The sequence below is a fragment of the Nicotiana tabacum genome, chromosome 5, assembly GCF_000715075.1.
Source record: "Nicotiana tabacum cultivar K326 chromosome 5, ASM71507v2, whole genome shotgun sequence".
NCBI classification, from domain to species: Eukaryota; Viridiplantae; Streptophyta; class Magnoliopsida; order Solanales; family Solanaceae; genus Nicotiana; species Nicotiana tabacum.
Window position 1 is genome coordinate 155,654,145 of NC_134084.1, and position 27,124 is coordinate 155,681,268.

A 27,124-nucleotide genomic window follows, 5' to 3' on the forward strand; every position below is an offset into this window, starting at 1 on the left:
GAAACAGTTTCTTTGTCTTCCAAGATAGAGGTAAGGATGCGTATATCTTACTTTCCCTATACTTTATTTGTGGAATTTTTATTTGTTGTTGTTGTTCTTAAACTATCTATGTATAAAAATTAAATAAAAAATCATTAAGATGACGTTTGAAATGTAACCACGTTTTAGTAGCAGTAATAATTTCATGAAAGTCAATCATAGTTTGTGTGGTTATTCATAAGCTTACGAATAAATGTGGGAATAAAATTCAAGACCTTGCCAATAGCTCACTATACATATAGAGAGGTACCAATATGGTTGTGGTGGGGTGATAAGTACTTCTTCATCCTTAATCAGAAATTTCGGGTTCGAGCCTTGAGTATGAAGTCGCCTTTGTTAGGAAGCACTTTATCCCCATTATGGAACTTTCCGACGCAAATTTAAATTTAGTCGGACTTTAATACAAATATCGAACATTGGAAAAAATAGATATAAAGAGGTAGTTAATCCCTTCTCGGAACATGACTCAAAGGGAATCCAAAAGGTGAAACGGGTAGGTAAAAATACCACACATGGAATTAGACAAGTGGACATCTCTCTCTTTCTAGCTTTCTTTTTCATGTCATCAAAGCCGAGATAGTGGAAAAGGTTTTAGGATCTATTTATTTCATAGGCACAAGTTGTTATCAAAGTTGTTTTCAAAGAGAAAAAGAAAATTTGTGGTGGTGGGTGGTAAAAGAACAAAAGAAGAAAAATCCAAGCAAGGAGGTAAATAATCATAAAAGCAACAAAATAACTATGCATCACTCGCAAATAAGTTGGAGTGCACTATTAAATTCATCATGAATTGTCAAGTTTTTATGCTAGCTACCATATAGCCTACCATAACCTCCGCCCTTTATTTGCGTTTGAGACGGTAGGCGGAGTCGGAATTTTAAGTTTATGTGTTCTCAATTTACCATGAAAATCATAATTTGTTTTAGTAATTGGGCTCGCAATTAAATATTATTTTTTTTACTTTTAGCCTGTGCCAGTAATTATTTATATTTGGTAGCCAAAAAGGTGTATAAAATTTATATAATTTTTGTATATGACATACAATATCATTTTTTCTTAAATAAATAATATATTTACATATATTTAATAAATTTCCTAGTACAATATAGTGTTTAAATAAAAATGGTTAGATTCGGCCGAAATCACACCTAATTGGCTAACTCTGCCCCCTGTTCGGATTAACAATACGAACAAACTTATACAGGCAAAGTTAATCATATATAGCAACAAAAGAAGAACACAAGGTGAATAAAGAGAAACTCTTTTCGACAATATTAACCCTACTTTGTTGCCTAAACTTGAACCACAAGGTTTGAGATATGGCTCATTTAAACAAAGTTATATTAATAAAATAAAAAAAAGAGAGAAGTGGAAGGTGAACCAAAGCCCACAAGCAACTAACCACCACACCCCACACTCATTTTTCCCAAATTTACTTCTTATTTATTTCATATACTATTATAAAGTACATGTCTTCTAGAAACCTTAACAACATACACACCAACTCAATATATCTCTCTCTATTTTGCTTGCATACCAATAGAATAAAAAAAACAACTCCAACCATCTTATGATCTGACTCTTACTTGTATTAGCAAAAATATGTAAACCAAAAGCACATCCCACTATTCTTCCAATTGCCTGCTACAACTACCTTACCAGATATCATTACTAAATTATAAACAAACGGACTTTTTTTACTTTTAGCCCGCGTCAATTTATATTTGTAGCCGAAAAATGTATATTTTTGTATATTTTTGAGAACGGCTATATAATGTTATTTTTTCAACAAAATAAAGAGTTCAAATTTTATACACGAACTGTGTAAAAGAATTTTTTTTTATAGTACTTATTAGATACAATTTGGGGTATAGCTATCTACTGAAGTTGGAATTAGTAACTTGAAAATAAGGTAAAATACATGTTACAATATGTTCATTTCTTTTTACATTATCACGACAACAACAATAACTATGCCTCAGTCCTTAGCAGAGTTGGAAAATTTCTTATATAGTACTTAAAAAATAACTGCAAGTAATCGTCATGAAAAGTGAGATCGGTAACCTGGAGTAGTGTTACACCAATAATGTAAAAAAAAATATCACACTATCAACTCAACCAAAATATATCTATGTACGTAATTCTCCATTAAATTTAAAAGTGAGATTTATAATCTAAAGAAATAAATTACCTGCTACAACGGGTAAAATAATCAGATAGTATAATTTTTTTTTTTAAATGTCGGTTCAAATAAATTACATGCTATAACACATTGATACAAAGTTGATCGATCGTTCTGATATTTTTTGTCTGTGTGGATAAAAAGTTTAAGATCTAGATCACCATATAAATCCGATAAGGTAGTTAGTTCAAAAAAAAAAGACAATAATAATAATTTCACAATTATTATATTGGTAGTTATTATTATATAGTACATGTATTGTTGCCCCATATGGTTGGGAAGATTTTGGAGGGTTGGGTTTGGTATGTAGTTAGCTAAATTATTAATAACAGGTTGTTCAGAGTTTGGACAGAAACGAAAAAGAGAGACAAATTAAAAGGAGACGATCAGATCACACTTTGTCCTCTTTGCCAGAATTTTAATAACTCATCACTTTATACCTACCTGAAGGTTAACCATAGTTAATGACTTGTCACTTTTACTCCATTTCTTTTTGTTGGACTTCTTTTAGGAGTAATATATGTAGATAAGAAATTATGAATTTATACGAATTCAATAGTTTTGGCTCGTACTTTATATATGTGCTAAATAAGTATTTTATTCGTTCTAATTTATGTGACAATATTTCCTTTTAATCAATTCCAAAAAGAATGACACCTTTTTATGTGGGCGTTTGGACATAAGAATTGTAAAATCCCAAAATAGGGTGAAAAAATTTTCAAGTGAAAATGGTATTTAGAATTGTGTTTGGACATGAATATAATTGTAGGTTGTTTTTGAAGTTTTGTGAGTTATTTGAGTGAAAATTTTGAAAAACAGCTTTTTGGAGTTTTTCAAAAATTTCCAAAATGCATCTTCAACTGAAAATTGAAAATTTTATGAACAAACGCTGATTTCGGAAAAAAGTAAAAAAAAAAAAATTGGAAAAAAAGGAAAAATTTCTTATGTCTAAACGGGCTCTCTATTTAGTACTCCCTCCGCTATACTTTAATTGATTTTTTGGTCTTTTTTTGTGGTCCACAATATTTAATTTTTTCAAATATCAAGAAAGAATAAACTTATGTTTTCAAAGTTGTCCTAAGAGTAAAGAGCCTAAGAGTAAAAGGACAGTCCGGTGCACTAAGCTCCCACTATGCGCGGGGTCCGGGGAAGAGCTTAAGAGTATTTGTTGTATTCCCAATAAACAAATTAAGGTTAATATGGTCAATTACATTGTTAATTAATGCTAAAAGGTGAATTCTTTAATATGTGTGAAAACAACCAAAAAATTACTTAAAGTGGATCGGAGGGAGTAACGATTTAACTTCAAAATGCCTAATTTACCCTTACACAGATAATGTATAGCGACACAAATACTCCTTCCGTTTCAAATTAGATAGGTATTTTGACTCGGCACATGTTTAAGAAAAAAGAAGAAGACTTTTGAAACTTGTGGTTTTAAAAGCTTAAGGGGCAAAAATTTGCGGGGTCATGATATTTGTGTGGTTATAAAAGCTTCTCAGAGAGTAAAATAGGTAAAATGAAGAGTTTAAAGTTAAATTATTGATGTGTCATTTATTTTGGAATAGACTAAAAAGGAAAATGCCTCATCTAATTTGAAACGGAGGGAGTACCACAAGTTTCAATAAATTTTTATTTTTTCTTAAATTTTATGCTCAGTCAAATACTGTTAAATAAATTGGAACTGAGGGAGTATAAATAATAGAGTTCGAATGTAGTAAATCAAATGGTTAATTATGATAGATTTCAAACTCGAACCTAACCTCTCTATGCCTAAATTTTTTTACACTAACAATATATTAAAGTTAAACGGATAAATAACAATATAACAACAATAATATATCCAGTATAATTTTATAAATATAATTTGAGGAAGGTAATATGTACGCAGATCTTACCCTTATCCTGTAAAAATAAAAAGGCTATTATCGGAGACCTTCGGCTCAAGAACAAAATGAAAAAAAGAAGTTAAACAGATAAATAGATGGTAATAATGTTGATGCAAATATTTTTTAAAGAAGGAATGCCCATCAGCCAATCCTGCAAACCTGTCTCACCAACTCGCATCTAGAAGCAATTAGTGTCACTACCCCCCTCCCCCACTCCATCCCCCTGCCCCTCCCCCCCACCCCAAATCCTATGAGAGTCTCTTTTTCCTATAGAGTCAAAAGCTTATATAACCCCACTTCAAGTCCTAAAAAAGCAGGCTTTGATTCTCAATATCACTACCAAAGCTAAAACTTCCATTATTTCCTTCCATTTTCCTCTTTATTACTACTACTACACTTCAAATTCAAAAACTAATTAAGAGAAATATTTCTTTGAAAATTGGCTCAAAATGGGAAGGTCACCATGTTGTGAGAAGGCTCATACAAACAAAGGAGCTTGGACTAAAGAAGAAGATGAAAGACTTATTGCTTACATTAAAGCTCATGGTGAAGGTTGTTGGAGGTCTCTTCCTAAAGCTGCTGGCCTTCTCAGATGTGGTAAAAGTTGCCGTCTACGTTGGATTAATTACTTAAGACCTGATCTTAAACGTGGTAATTTCACTGAAGAAGAAGATGAACTCATTATCAAACTCCATAGCCTCCTTGGTAACAAGTAAGTATTTACTGTCGGGAAGTAATATAATTAAGTAATTAAAAGTCTGTCTGCTTTGAAAGAGAGCTTCGGTAAAATTGTGTCTGTGTGGACATATAGGTCACGGGTTCGACCAGTAAAACCAGAGGTGGAGTCAGGATTTGAAGTTTACGAGTTTTGAATTTACCGTGGAACCCATAGCCCGTCTTTGTTACTGGGTTCGCAATTAAATATTTATACATATTTAATGAATTTCTGAACCCACACCTCGTAGGCTCGCTACGCCCCTGAGTGAAGCAGCCATTAATATTGCATTAGAGTAGGTTGTCTACCTCACATCCTTGGGGTGTGGTCCTTCTTTGAACCCTACGTGAAAGCGAGATGCTTTGTGCATCAGGCTAACAATAGTCTGTCAACTTTCTCTAAGTTGTTAGTATTAATTACAGTCAAACCTTTATATAACACGCTCGTTTGTTCCGATATTTTTTGATTGCTATAGTGAAGTGTTGTTATAGAGGATACATATTATAACAATAATATAAAAATTGATTCCGTAAAAATATGAATTTTATAGCGAACGATTGTTATATAAAAATATTGTTATAGAGAAGTCTGACTGTATTTTCTTTTTGTTTCTTGTAATAGGTGGTCACTTATAGCGGGAAGATTACCAGGAAGAACAGATAACGAGATAAAGAATTATTGGAACACACATATAAGAAGGAAGCTTTTGAGTAGGGGTATTGATCCAACAACACATAGGCTAATGAACGAACCTACTGGTACACAAAAAATGACAACCATTTGTTTTGCTGCTGATGATCAAGAACAGAAGATTAAGATCAAATCCGAATTAGTCGAGACGATGAGCAAGGAAGAAAAAGATCATGAAATTCAAGAACGGTGTCCTGATTTGAATCTTGAACTTAGAATCAGTCCTCCTCATAATCAACAAAACCAACTTGATCATAATCAAAGAGCAAATTCTTTGTGTTTTACATGTAGTTTGGGTATACAAAATAGTAAAGATTGCAGTTGCAGTAGTAAAAATAGTAATGGAAATGGCTGTAGTAATATTATAAGTATGAATATGAATATTTCTGGTTATGATTTTTTAGGGTTGAAGAATAATGGTCTTGTTTTGGACTATAGAACATTGGAAACTAAGTGATCAGATCTGTATTATGATCTTTAATTTTCTGTATGTAGAAAAAAATATAAGAATGTCAAGAGAGAAGTAAAATTAGTTAAGAATATTATTTTTCTAGCTAATTTCTCTTGGTTGTAAACTTTATACTGTGATTACATTTAGTTCAAAGCAGTAAAATAGAGTACCTATGATTACATTTGGTGACAGTTTCACATGTCGTTTCATTTACTTTTAATACAAGTAATTAATATCACTAGGCATAAAACGCGGAAGGTTAAGATTGAATATGTAATTTTCAAAAAAGAAAAATATATATACTCCCCATGCCCCATGACACAGTTCGAATTTCAAGAATCAAACTTCTTAATTTTGACTATAAATTTGAACATAAAATTTTTAAGTTTTTTTTTAAAATAAGATTTATATAATTGAAAACTACGTAAAAAAAAAAACTACTCCTACTACAAGTCACCATGATTAACAATTAAAAATATTTAAAAGGAATATGAAAAATTATGGTAAAAGGAACTCATTTGACTCTCTAAATCCCAATTGCCACATAAATTGAGACTCAGAGAGTACTATACTTTTGAGACAGACAAAAAAATTTGTTACATAAAGAGTATTTTATTTATTTTGTAATATATAATTGTGTTTTTTCTCTATTTTTTCTTTCTTTTTAAGACAGACTAAAAAATGTTTGTTTCATAAAGAATATTTTATTTATTTCATAATTGCGTGATTTCTCTCTATTTTCCTGGTAATGTTATATGTTTGTTTTCTGTATTTATATGGGTAATTTGATTTTCTGTTATATAATCAGCTAACAGTAAATTAAAATAGAAGATTTGTAGGAAAGTTGCTTTCTTTTTCATCTCTAAAAGATCTGCCTACGGTCCCATTTTTTACGATCCCTGATCAGTGAGAGTTGGCGTGCTCCACTTGATCTGGAGCTGCTTTTTATTTTGATAAGATACGTTTGTATATATATATACGTATATGGGTATGACGTGGCTCAGTCCCGTCTTTGTACGGTTATGTTTCTATTAGAGGTTGTTTCTTTCTCTATCTCTTTCTTTTTCTTTTTCTTTTCTTTTTTTAATTAATTAATTAATAATAATAATAATAATATAAGGTTTTGCTTCGTCCTTATCTCAACAATAATATTTATAATGTACGTACGCTGGTCGTTTCATGTGGGATGAAGAATTTTAAAGTCCTCACTTAGACCATTTTCTGTTCATTACTTTTTTCCTTTCTATATTTAGATTCTTAGTATATTTTTTTTCTTTTTCAGAGGAAATTAATATTATTGTTGTGTGTCTCTATGTGGATTGGGGGCAACTGGATAAGCAGTGAGAGGATGAGAAGAAAAGAAGATGACAAGAGGTTGGTAACCTATCTCGTCTATTGTTTTTTTTTCCGACATTCAATATTTTTATTGGGATCCAATTAAATTTAAATTCTATCAAGGGCTTGAACCCCAACCTCTAGCTAGTTAAGAATGAATAAGTAGTTACTACTGTCTGTGAGGGTTGGCTCAGTTAGTTGGGTGAGCGGTTTTCCATATGGGAGACTTGGGATAAGTGGCGAAGCCACATGGTCACAAGGTTGGTCAACTGACCACCCTTCGTCGAAATATTGCACTGGGTATATAGGTAAAATATTACGTTTTAGAGGTATATAACACATATTAAACACCCTTTATCGTGAATTTTTTTCGCTTTTTTAAAATTTGAATACTCTTAAAAAAATTCCTAACTTGGCTACTGCTTAGATCAATTCCACATTGCGTTGCCTAGTACGTTTTACTCTCCAGCCAGAACCCTTGTTGTATCCTGTCTATATATTGTCATTGTAATGATAAAAGCGCATTATAACTATTTTAAAAATATTTATCTTATATATACTAATAAGTGTGTTTAATTTTCAGCTACCTTCAATTTGTTAAAAAATAATCTAATAGTGTTCATTTTTTAAAAGTGTATAAAATGCGTGAATAAGCTAACAACTGTCTATAAATCCACCAACCAAACAATTATTATCCTAGTTGTGATCTAACTAACCTGGGGCCCACAGCCCCCAAACTTACATTTCTTTTCACTACCAAAATTGTGTTGGATTTTGTTTGTCTGTTGAGTACGATTTTTTTTAAAAACATTTTAATGGAGTATATATATTTTTAGTAGAAGATTATGATTATATATAGCACTTCTAATGTAGTTTTCGCATATTTAAGTTATATACAAAAAGTTTGAGAAATCGATACAGTAATTTACACAAAAAAGCACTAATTAAGGTTGTCACACCACTTTTTAGGTGGGAGTTTTGTGAAATCCGATCAGAATAATTTTGTGATAATCCTAACAAAGTAAAATAATTTTTGCGTGACAAAAAAAAAAATTAATTGTGTAATGAACATAGGATGACCCCTCATAAAATTTACACTTTTATTGGTCTATCGCAATCAAGCTGCTTATTAAATAATTACAAGTAATAATTCTTAATAAATATTAATTGGTAATCTAGTAAAAATAATAACTAACTTGTACTGTAGGTTAAAATTTGCTTTTAATAGAAAATAATATTTTCAGTGTTTGTGTATGTAACTTAACTCCTTCATCATATACATAATTATTCAGTAGCTTTTGGATCTTCTACACAGCCCTATTTTAAATTATTTCTGCTTCAAGTCTCATTTTAAATTATGTTGATTACCATACTGTTAAATATGTGTCATATAATTAGCTAATAACATATTGTGATTGCTTATAGAAGCAGTCAAGCAGCAGCGCTAACTTTTTAAACCTAACATACACCAAAAACAGTGTTAAGTTGACTTAACTCTGAATTAAAATTTCTACTGAATAGACTTGAGTGCTTTTGGTTGTTTGACTATATATTTTTTTTATACCGTCCAAACATTTTTCCTAATTAAATGTTGGGTGTGCGAACAAAGTCTCACATTGGTAGCTGAAAAGATTGGAAGTCTACATATATTGTGTAGAAATATCTTAATGGTGTGAAACCTTTTGGGAAAACCGTCGGACAATATCATACCATGTAAAGAGTATCTTTGGGCTATTTAAGCCCAACAATTGATATCAAAGCCCAAATTCACGGGGACGGGTATGGAGATGACAAAGTGACGGTGCGGGGCGGTGAGCACACAAGAAGATCAAGTTGTGGGCTTCGGTTGCCATAATACTCAAACAATGTGAGTGGCATATACTGAATGACTCGTGAATCGTGACAGTGGGCTACGTGGAACTTAGTTCGATGGGATGATTGTTGGGTGTGCGAAACAAAGTCTCGCATTGGTAGCTGAAAAAATTGGGAGCCTATATATAAGGTGTAGGGATTTCCTAATGGTATGAGGCTTTTTGGAAAAAAAGTACGGGGTTGGCTCAAAGCGGACAATATCATATCATGTTAAGAGTATCTTTGAACCGTTTTAGCCCGATAATAACTATAATCTATTCGCCCAACTAATTTGGATTCACTTTAAATAGATGAGAATGTAACAATCTTTATTGAAAGAATCTTCATCACATCACATGGCTCGAACTCGAGACCTTTACTTAAACATAGATAATCTCAACCATGTCGACATACTTCTCCTCAATAAGTAAAATGTCCAAACTCATTCCCCATTTTCTACTACTTTTTTGCCAGCCCGGTGCACTAAGCTCCCACTACAGATGGGATACGGGGAAGGGCCGCCGGATCATAAGGGTCTATTGTACGCAGCTTTATTCTTCATTTCTGTAAGAGACTATTTGCACGGCTCGAACCCGTGACTTCCTGATCACGTGACGACAACTTTTGCCATTTTCTACTACTCCACTTGTTAAACCTTCTAGAATTTTAGGATTTTGATTTGGACTTAATTCCACGATCTTCTAATATATTTATAACATATATTGTCGCGGTTTCTTTAAGGCATATTAGGTAATTACTAATTAAATCAGTCCATTAATTAATCAATAATTAGATGAAATATTCCAAATGAGGGAAAATGGAGACAAAACCCTTTCACAACGCAATCTGAATAATGTGTGACTTATCCAATCAAAAAGACGTATCACATTCACATAATATCATATTCATATTCCTCTAAGAAAAAGGAAAGAAAAGCAAATGAATGGCCCTTCGCACAACGAAAAGGGCTAACTTTTCAAACTTTTTTTCTTCCCATCTGCCTTTTTTTTAATCCTTTTTTTTTATCTTTCATATGTGTTAGGTAGAGACATTAGAAGCTTCTATGAGATATTTATTTTTGCTGGCACAGAATAAGATTCTTGGCGTAACTGATAAAGTTACTACCATGTGATAAGGAGGTCAGGGGTTCGAGACGTGTAAACAGCATCTTGCGGAAATGCAGATAAGATTGCGTACAATAGACCCTTGTGGTCCGGCCCTTCCCCCTAATCCCGCGCATACCGAAAGCTTAATGCACCAGGCTGCCTACTAGTGTTGGTACAACTTACTACAACTGTCAAACCTTTCTATAATAGCTATTTTTTATACCAATATTTCACTATAATGGCCAAATCTATTTAAAAAATGATTCTTATGTTATATGATATTATTTGTTCTCTATAACACTATTTTACTATAGCAATCAAAAAATGTCGAAATAAACGACCCAATTATAGAAATATTTGATTGTACCGATATAATTATTGCATCTCTCTCTATCAACGGGGCTCATTAATTATTTGATATATCCTTGCCTTAAATAGTTTGTAGTTTGTAAGTTCAACTTCCCAACATCACATGCATCAACCCCTTTTCCCTTCCATAAATATGTGGACCCCTAATGCATCTCTCGGATATCCATCCTCACCTTAATAAGTTTTCAATATAACTTGCATTGAATCATCCTCCCGCTTATCAGTTTCATCTTAAAATTTTGAGATAAAACTCTTGTCTGTCATTAAAGCAATATATATATATATATATATATATATATATATATATATTATGTGTGTGTGTGTGTGTGTTTCCAACGACAAGCTGTAATGAGGTCAGTTGAACACCCTTCTTCAAAGAATTATACTATTCATTCCTCCCCATGCAGATAATATAAGTGTATATAATTCATCAATAATATGTAAATTAAATTGGCAAGTCTAAAGCTATATAAGTAGGGTTGGATGATGTGGGTTGGTTTATTGATAGTGATTGGAAGATATTTGAAATTTCAAACATCTTGAAATGCATGGTTTGCAAAAATAGCCTTTATATTCTACTCCTTATAGGTAACATCTATATTTCGTTAAGGACAAAATTTTCTTACCATATGGTCCAGGTAATAATCACAGCACAACATATTTAGCTCCACTGGCTTTCCATTGTCTTCCACTATGTTACATCACTGTCTAATTCTTTTATGTTTCTATACTTAAAACTCTTTATACTATCAATGCAATTTAATCATAGTAGATAATTGCATTTATTTTTCAGATTACATTTTCGGTTTTTTTGATGTGAACCGGAGATCATGAGTTACATGTTATTATAAATTAGTATAAAATACTTTTTATTACCCGTGCACAAAATCTAAGCTTTTTATTTTTTCCTTCTTGGAGTTTTATTTCCTGTATAGGGGGTTCAAGAAGTATTGATCACATGATGGTTATTTCAATCTTTGTAAAACTGGCCACTCTCATCACTATATAATCAAAACTTTTACAGTTCATTTATTTGTATAATCGAACTACGTCTCACAAAATTAGTTGGTATCGATTATAATTAACCTTGCATAGAACTAATTATAATATTGTTAACAATAAAGATTATGTGCGTGATGAGATGGATATGATTCCTGTAACCTTAATCAAAGGTCTCGATCGGGTAATTCTAGCCTTGAGCATGGGAAAAAAATCATGTTGCGAGCGCTTTCCCAACATGATTATCAACATAAGGTACATTAATTCCAATCTCATTCATTTATAAAGTAATTAATTAGACAAATCATATGAAAAGAGCAGGTCAACCTTGTAAAAGCAACAGACAAAAGGAAGAGGATAAAAATTCGTTAGACCTGTAAAGTATAGCCTAAACCATGATTAGCGTTATAATTTACTTAACCATGGAAAAAGGCTAATGAATCTGGATTGAGTTGCTGTCTAATTTTGTCTATTAGCTGACGTGGAATATTACTAAAGTAGCTAACTTTCTGATGTTTACTATTACCTGCAATCTTTTGTTGCCTTAATGAAGAGGGCAATAAAGTAAATAACAAGGGCGCATTTCGCCTTTTCTTTACTATTTTTGTCATAGGCGAAGTAATGTGTCAAGTATAAGTATTATTTTTTTTTTTTAATTTTTAACTCAATGTTGATATCCGCTTTTATTTAGGGCCCGATGAATTTGGATTTACGCGGCCTAACCCATTAAAAAGAGAAGCGCTCCCTACCAATTTTTTTTAATTCTAATTTATAAAGGGAACTTATCCATCATACCATAATCTTTGGGAGTCATTTGGTATGATGTATAAGAATAGTACTGAATAAGATGTATTAGTAATATCGAGATTAATAATGCTTGATTTAGTTATGTTGTGATTAGGTATGTTGAGATTATTTCTTATCGACTGTTTGATTTGGTGTATAAAAAATAACATGCATTGCCTAGCTTTTTAAAAAAAAAAAAAAAAAATCCCGCCAAACAAATGATATGAAAAAGTTTTGAGGTGACAATTATGTTTTTATATATATTTATCCATGTATTAAAAACCATCTATAGTATTTCTAATGTCATGGTTTGCTAAATGTATAAGAATACTATTAAATATGGTGTATAGATTAAAAAACAGTACCAAACAAGAGATTAATGATACCAGAACTAATACATCTACTCCCTCTGTTGTAATTTATGTGAACTCATTTGATTAGGCACAGAGTTTAAGAAAAAAGAGAAGACTTTTGAATTTGTGGTGTAAAATTAGGCACATATATTTTATGTGGCTATAAATCATTGTAATTATTTCCAAATAAAGAAAGGATTAGTTTTTTGATACGGACCAAAAAAAATAGGTTCACATAAATTGAAACGAAGGGAATATTATATTCCCTAATACTTCCTACCAAATAACCGCTCAGTAGTAATGTGTTTTTATTAGTCAACAATAGTGTTCCAAACGTTTTTTGTTTCTTAATTATCTAAAGGAAAAGTAGCACTTTTGGTATTAAAACAACATAGATGATTTCTTTGAGAGGAAAAAAAAAGATTACTTTCTCTTTTCTTTTGTTTGATAGCTAAGGCTTATTGACTACTAGACGACTCAATCTAGAAATGGAAGACATGGCCCACTTATGTGGAGATAATACTCCCTCGTCTCGTACTATTGTCGTGATTCTTTATTGCACGACACTTAAAAAAGAATAATTTTTGACTACTTTACCCTTATTAAATATTTTCTTAATTTATGTGTCATCTTTATCAATGACATTATTCATATTTTTATTAAATGTGAATGCAATTAATTATTAAAGGTAAAAAAGAAAAAATATAATCAATTTTGTCTTGTAATTTGAGACAACTATTTTTAGTAATCATGACACATGTGACGGAGGGAATAGTATTCTTAGAATAAATAATTTCAAATCCATAGAAAAAAGATAAAGAGCTAAGCTAAAAAAAGTTAGTGATGGAAAAAGAAAAGAATATAACAAAAACTATGTATCTATGATGTGAGAAATATAAAGTTGTTGCATTATTGGTTGGATTCTAGATCTTTTATTTCTTTTATCTCTTGAGTCAAACTAAGTTAAGAAACATAAATAATCTGTAATAAACTACAAATTATAGTGGAAGTTGAGTGACACGTATTTAAAACGTACTTAATCCTTCGTTTGTTAAACATCTTTTTTCTATGCATCAATTTCAATCGGTTGAAAATAATGTCAAATTAGTACAATCATCACTACCTACCAATTTTCCTCTACCTTCTTCCTTCTAGAAAGATATTTGACAAGGATTTATTAGTTTGGTGGGTCCAAATAATGATTCTTTTCACTTGTGCCAAGTGTGGTTGCTTACTCAAGAAAGAAAGGTCCACTCTTAAAAATTTACGCACACTGAATATTTATATTAAATTATATAAATTTATTATGAGTAAGTAATGAACTAATATAAAAGTATATATTAGTTAACAAGTATAATTTAATAATACTTTATATTTGTAAAGACATGTATCATATATTATTGTATTGCTGTAAATACCCAACAGAGATAAATATTTGTCGGGGTCCATCCCCTTCTTTTCATTTGTTTGTTTTGATTTTTTGGGTAAATTGTTATAGATTCTTTACCAATATTGTTATTTATGGAACTTGATATAGTAATTAATTGAATTTTCTTTATTTCTTACTTGTACGTATTAATACTACTATTATTTTGGGTATTATCACTTTTAGCTTGTGTCAGAAACTATTTATATTTGGTAGTCGAAAAAGTGTATAAAATACACACACGGATCATCCATATAATATACAACAAGAAACTCCAGATATTTGAGATCTTTCTCTTTGAATAAGATCTCAATTCCAGCGACGGTTTCATTAGATATCTTACAACTAGAATCCCTCTTTTTTCCGATCCAGTTCCTCCACCAACGCGAACCCCAGTTAGATTCAGGCATGCTACACTTTTAGTTATTGGGAGAACCCAAGTACTCTCTTTCGGATTCAGGAAACAACTCTCAGAGATCTTTTTTTCTTTGGGAAGATACAGGAGCGAAACAATCAACCTACTGATATTGGAAGACCCAACAGATTCTTCCAATGTATCATTTTTGGGTCCAATGGAATTCATAGGTATAGGAAAAAGCCCTATCAAATAGAGATTTTTTCTTTCGACCATATTTCGTTTGTTAATACGATATATAAGGACCGCTACTACAAAGAGTATTACACCCTTAATCATGAAATATCGATTGCTTGTTGAACCCCGTGAATTGCGTGAAAGTAGGATACTCCAAATTCGGGGGTTAAAGAGTTTTAGAAAACGTTCTAGGTGATGGAGAACAAGTACCTTCTGCCACTTAAATACTGCTCATTGGATTTTTTTTTTAAATAATGGCTAATTAATTTTGTAATAAATCAATTAATCCAAATAATTTTATTTTATTTGATGTCAATCTTCTCATAACGCCATATAAGGCAAGGTGTGTATCATGCCATTTGGAAGCTTTGACTATCAATGGAAAGAATGCATTGGTCAAAGATACAAAAAAGAAATAATAAAATTTAGAAAAGCTAAAAATGCCAACCAATCCGTCGTAATCAACGTTAATTATGTTCTAAAGCAGCATATATTAATCAGAGTGTCGCAAACAGGTGGGAAAACTGATAACTTTTCAAAGTGCACGGCACTGAAATTTTCTGAAAGCCATTATTATTATTTTTGGCTTACTGAAATAGCCAACTTTAAATTATCCTTTAAAAAGAGGCCATCCAACTTGGACCATTACTATCTAACAAAATATCGAGAAATTTTGCCGTTTAAGCAAATTGACCCATTTGTGGTCTTGGACATATTAATTATTGATTTTGATTTTAATGTATGATACGATGGAATTCATTTTTCTAGAAAAATAATTATTACGGGATGTGTTTTTTGGTGTTTGATTGGTAAATAAAAATAAAAGTATTTTCTAAAAGAAATATTAAATATTAGTAATAACATTAGTAAATTAGATAGTGTTTAATGAAATTTATATAATTGAACATGATAATATATTTATGTGTCGTCGAAGCAAGTATGTGAATTAAAAGTTAAATATAGTTGGAAGAAAATGACTTATGTTCGTAAGTGAGGGAAATTATATTTTCCTTTTCTTGGAACATTTTTTGTTTGAAAAATATTTGATGGCTACCAAACATCAGAAATTGACTTTCTATATGGAAGATAATATGTTTTTAGAAATATGTCATAAGAAACACACCTATAATTAATTAGCTTGGCCACCTTATTTCTCAAAAGAAAAAAAAACAACCAATATACTTAGTATATTTTCACCTATGGGGTCTGAATTTTCTAAAAAAAATATATATATAAAAAAATAAAATTAAAAAAAAAAACAAAAAAAACACACACACATGACCAGGAATGTCTGGCTAGTACTTATTTATTGACTTGTTATCCATTTGGTCAGGAGAAGTGAGCTAGTCGTTCTCTTTTTGATCATACAAATATTTGAAAATTCAAAAGCTTGATCCATTGTAGTTGGAATTGTAATGCGACAAGTCTGATAATACGACCTAAATTTATTTCTCAAATGGACATCTTCAACGAATAGGATTGTTTAGTAATGCACATGGAACGTACTATATACAGTCAAACTTTTCTATAACAGTTTCGTTTGTTCTAATATTTTTTGACTGCTATAGTGAAGTGCTGAAGAACATATAATATAATAGTATAACATAAAAATCGATTCCGAAAAAACTTGATTTTTATAGCAAATGATTGCTGTATAGAAATATTATTATAAAGAGGTCGACTGTATCTAATATTAGAATTCAAAGTTAATTACGTTGATTAGTTTTGTGTTTGACCTGGAAATGAGATGTGTTAGACTGTTAGGTTCCAAAATATACGGCTAACGTACGTGATTTTTAAGTTTGGCAATAAACCTATAGAATCATAGATTGGATGGTGCACTCATATTCTAATTTTAGCGAGGAGTGGTGTCTCAGCGACACCACTTCTACTTCATCTATAAGGACCACGACCGTGGCCTAAAATAGACGTAACCTGCACCCGTTACCTTATGCTCGAATATATGATGTATGTACATTAAATTTGTACCAACTATGTGTAATGAATATAGTGTTATTTTGTACTCCTGACAAGTGCAGGAGTTAAAGCAATTTGGTGGGAATTGACTAGGGAAAAAGACCCACTAAAGTGGGGTTTCAAACATGTTAATTAAGCTACATATGGGCTGGACCAAAAGGGCAATTCCTAATAAAAGATGTTGTACTACTCTTTAGTTTGGTTGGTACCAATTTCCTTCTTTTTTCCTATATTGGCCTACTTTTCCATCTTCTTATCTTCTTTTTTGGTCAATTCTTCCCTTCAATTCCTTTGGAAGACATCCACACACAAAAAAAAAAAAAAAAAATGGAAACATAGCACCTGTCTATGATGAATTAAGGAGTGTCGGGGATGGATGAGATTCTTTCATTTAGGGGCGTATCTAGTTGGGGTTCCCGGGGTTAACGTGAACGCATGCTCTCCTCCCTAAATCATGTATAGTAATATTATGCTTGTTAAGAAATACATAAATATGTATGTGTGCACCCAAGTTTAAAGTATCATATGACGTGATGGTTATTAGGTGCACCCTTTTAACTGAGTTTGGGAGTTAAATCTTATCTTTATCTTGTTTTTTCTTTTCTTTTTCTAGAAGCGCATCCATGATATGTAAGATGTCACTTTTTGCATATTAATTAAGTACTTTTTCTTTCTTTCTTTGTACGGTGTATTCTTTCATAATTTTCAAGTCTAATAGACTATATATATATATATATATATATATATATATATATATATATATATATATATATAGGTTGCGCATGAAATTTATATTCTGATCTCGATCCACCTCTTTGTAATATTGCATATGTATTCCCCAAAATTCGAAATCCCTCTCTACTTCCTTCCTTAATCAAATGTCTCGAATTCAAGCATTGTAAAAGAAGAAATTCTTGGAAAGTGTGCTTCTCCCTTTGATGAGTCGTACAAGGCGCATATCTGGATTAGTCGAGCCAATTAATACATAATACCACATGGTTATAAAAAAAGGACTTTTTAAAATTGCCTTGTGGCCAAATATTGTAGCATTATCTTGTAAATATGCATAATCTTTGACTTAAGAACTTTGTAGCACTACAGGATTCAGCATGATTATATCCGTTGGAATTAATTAACAAGTACGTTGAAAAAGCATGGAGACATGCATGTAGAAATTCAATTGCACAATTTATGAGATGGTAAAGCGGCTGTCTACGTCATATTTCTTGGGTGTGTGTATTTTTCCGAATCCTACATAAATACAAAATACTTAGTGCACGAGACGACTTTTTTTTAACGGTAGTGATGGTTGCAGCAGGTCGTCCCATCAAGCCATGGTTGAACAGTTGAACATTTGTAGATTTTGTCCAGTTGAATAATGAATAACAATATAAGAATCAACTATTTATCAGCAGCCTTTCCATGTTTGAATTTTATACTCTTATTTTGGTATTTCTCACACTCCACAGAATCGAAAATATTATACTATCTTATTTATTCCTGAAATGACTAAAATTTCCTACTGCTAGTTGAAAGTAAGAATATTTTACCAATTAAAAGGAGAGCATTTCCATTTTTAGACAGTAATGGCGGGGAATTGAGGAAACCATGATGAGATAGGTCAACATAGGCAATAAATAAATACTTAAAATTAACCAATCAAATATATAGCAACGAGAAAAACAACATCTAAAATGTCAACCCCATTAACCAACAACAGATGTAACTGAGATAAATCACAATAAAAATAATATTAATAACATGCATTTCAAATTTGAACAATAAATGTGAATCCAAATTTTACCTACGGTGTAATCAATCAATTAGCTGTATTAATCCAAGACTAGTCAGAGTAAATTGTATGAATCCTCTATATTCGATATACTCCACTACTACTGCTAAATTACTAAAAGATGACAGAATACAGTAAACTATTTCAATTTGACTCTACGAAACCAAAAATGTTTGGGTCAAATAAATTGACGGAGATGAAAAAGAGATGCAACACAAAATTCAAAGTATAAGACATTTGGTTTGAGGCCAAATTCAGAAAGCAAAATACTCATGGCAGGCAATAGAAGCCTATTGTTGTGTATTTCACAAGCCCACCAACTTCAAGTACAATAATAACATAAAGGAATTTTTACATCCGGTAGCAAAAGTTGATATCTTATTTATTTTAAATAAATAGCCTTTTAAAAAATTATATTCCATAACTACCTTTTATTTTTTATAGTCAAATATCTATTTATGGTCACTTCTTACCCTTAAGCCATAAAATACGCTTTGTATTATTTTTCTCTCTCATTCTTTCAGATTTTTCTCCACCCTCTCTCTCTCAACCAATGCCACAAATCACCGTACCGATGCAACTGCAGTGTCGGAGTCGCCATTTGTACCAGATTTTGATGCTGATCCACCTATTAGGCCTGGTGATGATGACCCGAACGAGAGTCTAGAAGCTTCTATGCTGTCGGCTGGGCAGCAGATTTTAACAATTTTATTATTTAATATTTTGAGTTTCTCTGTCTTTGAATTTCTCTTTCTTTTTTAGTGGTTGAAGAGTCTGTTAAGACATCAATGTTTTATGTTTCGTATCAATGTCGAAATCTGACATAGGGTAAACAGGGATTGACAATAGAGGTTCGAAATCTGCTATCGACGAGATGACATTAGGGTTATTCTTGAACAAAGACGACAGAGTTTTGGGGCTGAGCAACTTGAAGAGTCTGTTACCTTTTTTTTCATTGTATTTCAATGTATCTCGCTGTATTTTATGTATTTCATTGTATTCATTGCCTTTTTTTCCATTGTATTCCATGTATTTCGTTGTATTCACTGTCTCGTTATATTCCATGAATGTATTCATATGTTTTTTTTTAATTAATATAATTTATGTATTCAGATGTATTTATGTATTCAGATTTATAATTGAGTTTGTTGAGTTATATTAGAAGTCTATTTATGTTAATTGAACCACTTTCCGTTTAAAAATAGCTGAATAGACCATGATTTATGCTATTTACATTACTGTATTCATAAATACATATCGTGAATACAGTCGAATACAATAATTGCCCAGTTGTACTCCCCTGTTTCACGCCGAGTTTTGCTACTGTATTCATGAATACAATAAATACATCGAATACACTCTAGCAAAACTGAAAACATAGCTATAGAAAGTAATATAGTAAATGGTACCTACATCTAGCTAATAACCACTAAACAAAAGTGGTTTGTGAAAATTTCTCTAAGATAAAGGATAAGTTACACATCTGGCCGGTTGACCATAAATAATTGCATCCACTAGCCAATATACAAAAAAATATACTGATATACCGATTATTATTTTTAGAGCGATTATACTGTGTAGTTTATCGACAGAAATGTTTGTGGTGAGGCTTAGTTATTCTTCCTAGGTAAATGAGCCAATAAGAGCTATAAAAGAGAGGCAAGTGCAAAGATAGTCATTCTCATGAATGCTATTTAGAGATTAGCCAATACTTTTTTTTATCCAGAAATATTAAACTAAAATTCTTAACTTTAGGACAATCCAGAATACTTTTGTCCCGAAAAATTGAAATGAAAAACTGAAATTCAGGACGCGCTAGCTAATTCCTAAATAGCAATCCCTAGAAAAGAGTGGCTACCTAGTGTCATTTCTACTATAAAAGAAGGGAAGGATAGGCCAAGAAGTAGAATTTTTAGCCTTTCTACTCGTGTCCTTATTACTCCATAAGAAAAGCCTCCAAAGTTGAGGGAATGGAGGGTGAAATTAAAATATAGCCAGATTTACAAGTGGTAACTGAAGAATAGCCATAGTTTTAAAAGTAATCAAATTTAGCCACTTTTTATGTAAAGATAAATCTGAACGTAAACACTGTTCAAAATCCGAAAAATATTCCAACATAATATACTGGAGTTCAAATTTTTACATGTGAACTTACAACATAATGTGCCGCAGTTCCAACATAATATGCTGAAGGTACATACACGTGCTCCAATTTTCAGTATATTATGCTAGAACTTTCTGTGTGCTGGAATTCCAGTACTACACGTGCTACATAGGTGCACCAATCTCCAGTATATTATGCTGGAAGTTTCCTTGTTGCAGCAAAATAGTGGCTATTTTTCAATGACTTTGCAAACGATGGCTATTTTTCAATTACCAGTCCGAAAACTGACTAGCCCGTGCTATTTTCACGGGAATGGAACTAACAAATTTCTCTTGGTTTTCTCTCATCTCTAACTAGCTTCATTAATCGAACTTTACCTTTACACATTGTTCAAAAGGGAGTAGCAGAATTATTCCCTATATCCAAACCTTGATAGATAAATTATCAGTACCTATGCTGATCAGTGTAGTAAGTACGCGGAATATTAGTTGAGGTGTGAATAAAGCTGAACAAGACACCATTGTCATTGAAAATAAAGAAGAAGAAAAAAAAAGAATCTTGCACCACTTGTACTCTGAGATATCATCAGAATTCTGCTCAAAAAAATTCCAAAATAACCAGAAGAACTAAAACATAAAACAGTTAAAACTTTGAAATAGCAAGTAATATGAATAAAGCTACACGTCTTAGTTAAGAAACATCCTAAGAATGGTAGCAACAACGGCATCAATCTCAACTTCTTCAAGTTGCCGAAGCCTTATGCTCATTTGTCATGACAACAACCTGATGTGAAATAAGACAAGTCGAGATTCAACACAGCTCGAACAAATGCACACATCTTTTTATATACTATTATAGCTCAGCAAACACAATAACAGCAAAAGTATCTTGACTTAGTTCTATTCACACCAAAACATAGTTTGCCTGCTCATATAAAATTTTCTCATGTTAAGAACACCGTGGATAGCTTTTCAGTGTGTGTGGGTGTGGGTGTGGAGGTGGGGGGGGGGGGGGGGGGGGGGGTCTCTGTTACTTCTTAAGGTGAGTAAGATACTCTTGAGGCATTTTAAGAAAGACCAAACTTATTCATGTCCATTTGACATTCTTGGACGTCCATCAAGGGTGACAGGTAGTCGCTAGTGTCTCTTAGTCTTACCAATAGTACTAGTACTATTTTTGTATTTCTCTTATTCCTGGTTCTTTATTATTACATGTTGTGCTATTTGCTCCTATTGCATTGTTGTTGCTACTGTTTGTTACTTTATTTTCACTGTTCCTTGAACCGAGTATCTATCGGAAACAACCTCTCTATCTTCACGAGGTAGGGATAAGGTAAGCATATACATTACCCTTCCTAGACCCACCTATGAGATTACATTGGGTTTGTTGTTGTTGTTGGACGTCCATAAAGAAAATATCTTTCAAATGGATGCCTACTTCGATGTTCCACTGCATTCATCATTCCCAAATGCAATGAAATCAAGTCAAACTTTACTTCTTGAAAAGATCAACATAGACAACTTTCAATATTCAAACAAATCAGCATAACATAAAACTGAAAGTCTAGCTTAACATGAAGCTGTCAGGTATCGATTACTCCCTTCTCGAGCTTTTCCATAGTTCGAGTTTTATGGACACTGTACCAGATACAAGTATGGAACTATATCCCCTGTTTCTATAGGTGGTACAGGTGATAGTTGCTTCACAAAAGATCTTTGATATCATTAGGCATAAAAAATAGGAACTTTGTCGCATGTCTAAACATTCAGTCCAACCTGGCTCATCTTAAGTTAACTACCTTATAATCTCAAACCACCTTTGTTAGTATTATCAGTCACTCGTCGCATCACATTTGCAGGCAATCATATTACAAGTATTTGGTAGGGGATTCCTCCAGATATATAAACAAAGAAATGACAAAAGAACCTAACACAGTAAACAAAAATATGCACCAATTTGATATCTAATCAATTAGGGCAAGTTCTAAACTCATCAACACTGTATTTTTGCTGAAGATCAATGGGAAGTGATCTAGACTAACGGTCTTTTTCAACGGCCAAAAGGGCAGTCCGATGCACTAAACTCCCGCTATGCGCGGGGTTCAGGGAAGGGTCGGATCACAAGAGTCTATTGTACGCAATCTTACCCTACATTTCTGCAAGAGGCTGTTTTCACGGCTCGAACCCGTGACCTCCTGGTCATATGGCAACAACTTTACGAGAAACGCCAAGGCTCACCGGTGTAAAGAAAAACATTTGTCCAACTATATACTTTTGTATACTTCGTGCTATGATTTTGAGACACTCCAACCTTTTATTTAGAAATTAAACATTCTTAAGACTTTAGTTTCTTACCTCTGTTGTGCACTTACCAAAGAAATTACTCCATATAACATATAGACGATCTTTTAAAACATATCATCGATGTACCCAAATCTGAATACTGAAACACAAGAGGCAAAGTTGAATATAGCGAACAATTAAATTAATTGATCCATTAAAACAAAAAGGTATAACCTTATCAGAACCAATCTCTGTAACCTTATATTCAGTACTAAAGAATTAGCATCACAAAACTTTATGAGGACGAGAGAATTGCCATTCACACAACTCACTGAGGACAAACAAACTACCATGCATAAAACGCTCTGGATCATTTTATTGATCGAACATAAAGACCAAATCAAAGATACTACGCGAAATACACTAAAAATGAATAAGATATCATAAAAATACTGGTGTAATACCTGAGTACAACATCATCTCAAAATACTGCATCAAGCAATATTGTAACCCTCAGTTCCTTCGCCAAACATAGGAGAAACAAGACTCTCCACGAAAGTTCTAGTCCTTCTAAACTTAGCAGTTACTCCATCAACCTTCATATCTCTCCATTGTTCCTCTTTCATATTATAGACAATCAACTTCTCTCCATCCAATACGACATCATCATCACTCATTAAACAAAGGGGTAAGAAACCATACAATGATTTCGGTACTGTAATACTAAATTTTGTCCAAGACTCCTCAACCCCATACTCTTTCATTATCCAAGCATCAATTCTGTTTTCTTCTGTATCAGTGAACATACAAAGACACCCTCTAACGGCCACAAGATCATAACACACAACATTATTGTTATCAATATTAGTAGGTGTTGGCATCTCCAAGAATGTCTCATCGCTTAAATCAAAAGCAACAACTACAAATGAATCATCGAAAAGTTTACAAACCAACCAATGCAAAGCCCCATTTACCAAAACCCCATAAGTTAGCAATGAATCTTCAAGATCATAAGGCGAATTCTCAAGTCTCCTCCAAAGACCCTTTCTCACAGAGTAGATATCAATAAAAGTACTTCTAATATCCGGTTCATGCTCGTAGTAATAATGAGAAAGAGCAACTACCTTATAATCATCATTAGCAAAATCATACCCTAAACCAGACACGCTAAAGCTACCACGCATTTGCCGAGCAAATTGAAATACTGGAATTTTGTGGTAATTTAAAGTTGTGGGGTTGATTAAAAATATAATATTTTCCTCATTTCCCACCAAAACCAACCCATTACATGATCCAAAAATTCTTACCCAGTTATCTGAAAGCTGCTGAAAATTGAGCTTTCTTAAAATGCCATCAGTTTTATTATGGGAGTTGTGGGTAAAAGTGATAGTGTTGAGAGAGTGAGAACGAGAGATGCAAATGAGTTTTTCTTCTTTATTATGAATGGAAAAGTGATATTTGATGAATTGTGGGTCTGAGAGGAAATTGCGCCATTGCTCTAAAATAGGTAAAAGCTTGTTTTGCTCGACTTTCAAACTACACAGTAAAAGTTATTTTTCTCAAAGTACAAGACACGAAACTAGAATTTAAATTTAATAGGTTTAAATATGCACTAAATTCATTGTACTATTAAAGCATTTGTTGAGATTTTAGTAGTTATATATATATATATATATATATAATTTTTTGGGAAGTGCACGATTGACCACTAATAACACATGTATTTATTTTTTAGTCACTGTTTAAAATGTTTTTAGTCTTTAGTCATTGCTTTAATAAACTTTAACTGCCCGAACGAAAATACCCTTCTGATCATGTCCTTAACTTTTGAACTTGTAGCTCTAAGTTCATGACTTCAGAACCACATGTCGTTAACTTTTGAACTTGAAACTCTAAGTTCAGGACTTCAGGACTACATCTTCTTAACTTTTGAACTTAACTTCAGGACTACATGTCCTTAACTTTGAACTTAACTTCAGGACTACTTATTCTTAACTTTTAAACTTGTAACTGTAAATTCAGGACCAAATGTCCTTAACTTTTGAGCTCAAGGTATGATCAAGTCTTCAAAATCGAGCTCTCCGATTTGATCGTATACAATATATATATAGTAAATTGGTTTGTTTCCGGAACAATGAAGCAACAAAATTGTTGCAAAAAGAAGAAAAAAAGCAACATAAGAAGACAGCAGCGAAATGGCTAAATTCTAAATACTTTGTAAAATGTTTGCGTAGTAAAGAGATTCAACATAAGAGTGTTGCATTTTTCGGTTGAGACGACGAAGCCATCTCAATCGGAGTGAGTTTAGAGAGAAGCGAGGGTTTGAGAAGAAAGGCAATGGAAGAAAAGGTAAAATATCCTTTCATATTAATTTTAATAGAGCAGTGATTATTTTTGCTCAATATTAAAATAACTGGATAAAAAATAAATTTCACCTTCAATAGTGGCTATCACACGCCATTTTTACTATTTTTTTCCGTGTTTCAAAATACGGTTAACCAAAATGTTAACTAATGGATTACTATAAATTGGATCCAATTATGCTTCTTCTTTTTTTTCTGCAGTACCTCAAATAAATAAAACTGAAAAAAGAAATAGTAATATTGAAGAAGTTCCACCCAACAAAAATTTCCCTTTCAATTTATTTGGCTGGAAGTTGAAATTTGAAATTTGAATAAGAGAGATTGGAAATTGGTAGTTGGAGTTCTTTTTGGATTTTGAACATGAATTTCATTTGAAAAAAAAAAATAAAGTTTGTGTGTATAATTATGTAATTCACTTAAAGTATTCTTCAAATTCTCCTAAGTTTTTAAATATTTCTTAAGTATTACTGCCTCACATCCTAGAAACTTTTGTAGAGTTTGAAACTTTGAATGTAAATTTCTTGAGCTTTTTCATGTGTTAGCTAGGGGAATTTTGTCTAAATTTCATTTCGATATTATAAATCGACTAAAGTTTGAATATTTGAATAGCAACTAAACGTTAATTAGCAATCTTAAAAGTGACTATTTTATTAATGAACCGTTGTAGTTATAATTTTGTTTATCCCTTAATTTTTCTTCAAATTGTTCTCTATGATTTGAGGGCTGAAGCAGCGTGTTTCTCGAACGTAGAATAACTTGAGATGTATTTGATCCCTATGAAAATTAATCGAGCAATATTTTGAATCGATCACGAGAAATAACTTTCTTGATCTATCTTCTTAATTCTTCAATCGAGGGCCAAAGTGACATATCTCTCAAACGAAGAATGTTATGGATCTTCTTGAATTATTTAATTGTCAAAAGAAGTGTCTAGTCACATTTCAAATTGATCTTTAGGATGTGTCTGGTGGCATATCTATCTTGATCACTTCGTCTTTGATCTCTTAATAAATATCCTAAGTGTTTATGGATTTTTCGAGATCTTTTTGTGAATATCTCAAAAATTTATAGAATTTTTGAGATGCCTCTCAAAGGGAATATGTGCCCCCTTATAGATGTGAGTCAAGGTTTAATTAGGGTAGAATAGCCCTCAAGCACTCTAATAACCCTTGGGTTTGAATAACATATACGAGCTTGTCTTTTAGGTGCCCAATTTAATGGTCTATCCTAAATGTATTTGGAGTCTTGATCTAGCAAAATCTTGATATCTACAGATGGATTAGTGACGGATTATCAAAAAATCTTATTAGCTACGAGCAATTTAGTGACGAAATATCGATGAATCTTGTTTGAGCAAAATATTGCTAAACCGATTACTAGTAAATTAATAAGGTGAATCTCAGTTGGACTTAATGAATCCTAGATCAAATGAAGCAAGATTCTCATGCAACGGGCACAGCTTAGGAGTGTTAAATAGTAAAGTTGATATGCAATGAGTGGCAAAACATGTAATGTCCTAAATGTATAGTAAATGCAAGAAATGATAAAGGTTATAGTGTAAAAGGGGGATATTCCCCAAAAAATCCCTAAAAAGTACAACACAAAGAATATCCAAATGAATATTTTTCCTGTCTCTCCCTAAGTCCAAGTTACCGTTATTATTTTATCTCAGTTGCCCGCTTTTTATCGTCGGCCTTTATCACTACGACCATCGGTCACTGTGTCATGGTCGACCCCATCCTATGTCTTGCTTATCCGTTACCTTGGTTGCCAAATTTGGACCTATACAGTTAGTCTCTCCGTTTGTTTAAGTCGCAGCCCTACGC

At 32.2% G+C, this 27,124-nt stretch overlaps 2 protein-coding genes across 2 annotated transcripts; one reads left to right on the top strand and one right to left on the bottom strand.

Annotated features, from left to right (window-relative positions):
- Positions 1–4,421: 4,421 nt before the first annotated feature.
- Positions 4,422–6,141, top strand: LOC107791415 (MYB-like transcription factor 4). The gene is made up of 2 exons (XM_016613474.2): positions 4,422–4,819; positions 5,444–6,141. Exons 1-2 carry the CDS (start codon positions 4,557–4,559, stop codon positions 5,967–5,969), a joined length of 789 nt encoding a protein of 262 aa, XP_016468960.1. The 5' UTR covers positions 4,422–4,556; the 3' UTR covers positions 5,970–6,141.
- A 15,015-nt stretch (positions 6,142–21,156) lies between these two features.
- LOC107815340 (F-box/kelch-repeat protein At3g06240) lies at positions 21,157–24,427 on the bottom strand. Its single transcript, XM_016640909.2, has 2 exons — positions 23,400–24,427; positions 21,157–21,436 (listed from the first exon to the last, which is right to left on the bottom strand). Exon 1 carries the CDS (start codon positions 24,117–24,119, stop codon positions 23,430–23,432), a length of 690 nt encoding a protein of 229 aa, XP_016496395.2. The 5' UTR covers positions 24,120–24,427; the 3' UTR covers positions 21,157–21,436; positions 23,400–23,429.
- Between the last annotated feature and the right edge of the window lie 2,697 nt (positions 24,428–27,124).